General features: G+C 35.2%; 1 protein-coding gene across 2 annotated transcripts in view; it reads right to left on the bottom strand.

Moving 5' to 3' along the window:
- LOC137654605 (probable G-protein coupled receptor CG31760) overlaps positions 1-2500 on the bottom strand; it is a 1168850-nt gene that overhangs the window by 22929 nt on the left and 1143421 nt on the right. For both annotated transcript variants that reach the window (XM_068388385.1, XM_068388387.1), the window contains exon 14: positions 900-1114. In XM_068388385.1, the coding sequence (XP_068244486.1) occupies positions 900-1114 (215 nt within the window). The remainder of the gene's footprint in view (positions 1-899; positions 1115-2500) is intronic.

Genomic DNA, 2500 nt, shown 5'->3' with positions numbered 1-2500 from the left:
CGTCTTGAGTTTAAAGTTGCTTTTCCGATACAACTCGCATTTCAATGCTCTAAAATTATACCTCATATTATTACTTTTGCCAAAATTAGGACAGGGTTTCTTAATTCGATATACCGTAATTATAGAATAAATTAGTAGCAAGCAAAATATATATATATAAAAAAAATAGTACAATAAATAACATAATAAGCTGACACAGATACAAAATATATACTACTTATACGAAAACATCATCGCCAAAGAAATATCAGTACACCTTCCGCATATTTTCTTTCTTATTTCAATTATAAAAGTAAAAATTCCCCAAAATTTTATTGTTGAAACAAACCAACATAGGAAAATGCACCTTTACAGTCTATATTTTGTTCTAATTTTTATCTTTGTTGGTTTATTCCTTTTTTTTCAAGAGAAAAGTTGAATACAACAGCTTTTAAAAGTTTCTTTTATTTCCTGAAGGATTGATTTTCTAGCTTCGCTCAGTTCTCTCTCTCTCTCTCTCTCTCTCTCTCTCTCTCTCTCTCTCTCTCTCTCTCTCTCTCTCTGAACCTAGAAACTAACCAAATTTAAGTATCATGTGACTTAGTCTCTGAAAAATATCATATAATACTGTATCCTCAGAAACTGAAGTTCATTTGAAATGTTTAATACGAAAAAAAGAAAAAAAATTAAGTAAAATCAGAAAACTGGATGATACCAGCGTATCCAAAGAATTTTTGTTAAGAACAAAGTCTAAAATGGAAAATATATATGCTACTGACCTTTGTTGTTGTACAGACATACTTTGGAACAAAGATAGAGAGAGAGAGAGAGAGAGAGAGAGAGAGAGAGAGAGAGAGAGAGAGAGGGGGGGGGGTGGGGGGTGGGGGGGGGGGGCAGTTAACCCTTGTTATGATCCATACCTACAGCCAGCGAGTGATCCCACCAGTTGTACAGACACTGCTTAAACCAGAGACCGTTGTAGTCTTTGATGTCCTCAGCTCGTGGAGTGGCGCTGATCGTCCAGCATCCCAGATAGATCAGCATAATCAGCAACACTGGCGTCAACCACTGCAGCAGCTGTTTGTCAGTCAACTTGATCTTATGCGCTGATTTTACCCGGTATGTTAGAGATACTCTGGAAAAAAAAATATTAGATATTTACATAGAAGTACATTAAAATACTTGTCCATTTATTTAAATACGATGATAAAACACTAAAAAAAGGTTATTTTAAGCATGGAGGCATTTTACAAAATTACCATTATTATCATACGCTTGATGAAAAATAGAGTTAGATGACATGAAACAAAAAATTATATTTTTTACAACGTTATATGGATTCTTTCGGAGTAGGACTACACACATCTGGTTCAAAACCGATACCAAGGCCTACTGCATCCTGCTATTTTTTTCTTCTTTCTTACTTTGGTTGACAAAACTTTCATATATTTACTAAAAATCACAATCACAATACCGTGTATGAAGACCCAAAATCTAGATAAAACATGCCGGTTTCTTTTTCTTTGCCCAATATAGATAAGGGGTACTAAGATAGCCACGACACCAAATAAATCACCGTGGCTACCTACTACAAACAGTCATCCAGTAACTCTAGTAACCCTGAAATGGACGTATTGATAAAATACCTCCTCCATAACGAAACATGGTGAGATAACAAGTAGCCACACTATTCACATACATGTTTAGGACAAAAAAGAAATTATATCTAACATAAAGGTGAGACACAAATAAAAAGAATTAAGATAAGGTTAAGCCACGTTTCATAACAGATAAAAATAGTGTATTTGTCATTTAAAAAGACAACATAATAATGCATATTTTAGAAAACATCATTTAATAGCTGGCGTATCGAGTAACGTTATTACTCTCAGCTGACGAAATCAGGTTTAGGAAATGTCTTTGAGAGAGAGAGAGAGAGAGAGAGAGAGAGAGAGAGAGAGAGAGAGAGAGAGAGAGAGAGAGAGAGAGAGAGAGCTACAATGAGTTACAAGGAATTTGGATGTCTCAAAGACTTTTTAGTTCATCCGCAGAGACTCCACTTGCTTTTGGGTAGAGCTATTCACTTGAGTGTTTATGATCTTGTCTAACATGTTCTTGAACTTGTTTACCGTGTTACTGTTTACTATATCCCCTGGAATTCTATTCCATGTATTTACCATATTGTAAGTAAAAAAATTGCCACATTGAGTGTTGTTGTACCTTTTCAATTCCGGTTTGTATCAGTTATATCTGGACTGATTTGTGCTAAGCTTGAATAGATTGTTGTAATCTACATTTGTTATTCCATTAGTCGGAGAGTTTGTAGGTCAAATAACTTCAAACGTTCCATCCTCCGTCGATATCTAAATTGCCTTAGTGTTGGAACTAGTTTGGTGGATCTAGCTTGTACTGCTTCCAGTCTATCTATATCCATGTGAATACTAGGAGCCCAGAATTGGACTTCGTATTCTAGATGGGGTCTTACTAGTGATGTGTACAGCTGAAGCACAGTGTCTTTTTT

This window comes from Palaemon carinicauda, chromosome 15, assembly GCF_036898095.1.
Source record: "Palaemon carinicauda isolate YSFRI2023 chromosome 15, ASM3689809v2, whole genome shotgun sequence".
Lineage (NCBI taxonomy): Eukaryota > Metazoa > Arthropoda > Malacostraca > Decapoda > Palaemonidae > Palaemon > Palaemon carinicauda.
Note: the sequence above shows the minus strand (reverse complement) of the source record. Positions and strands in the feature narration are given on the sequence as shown.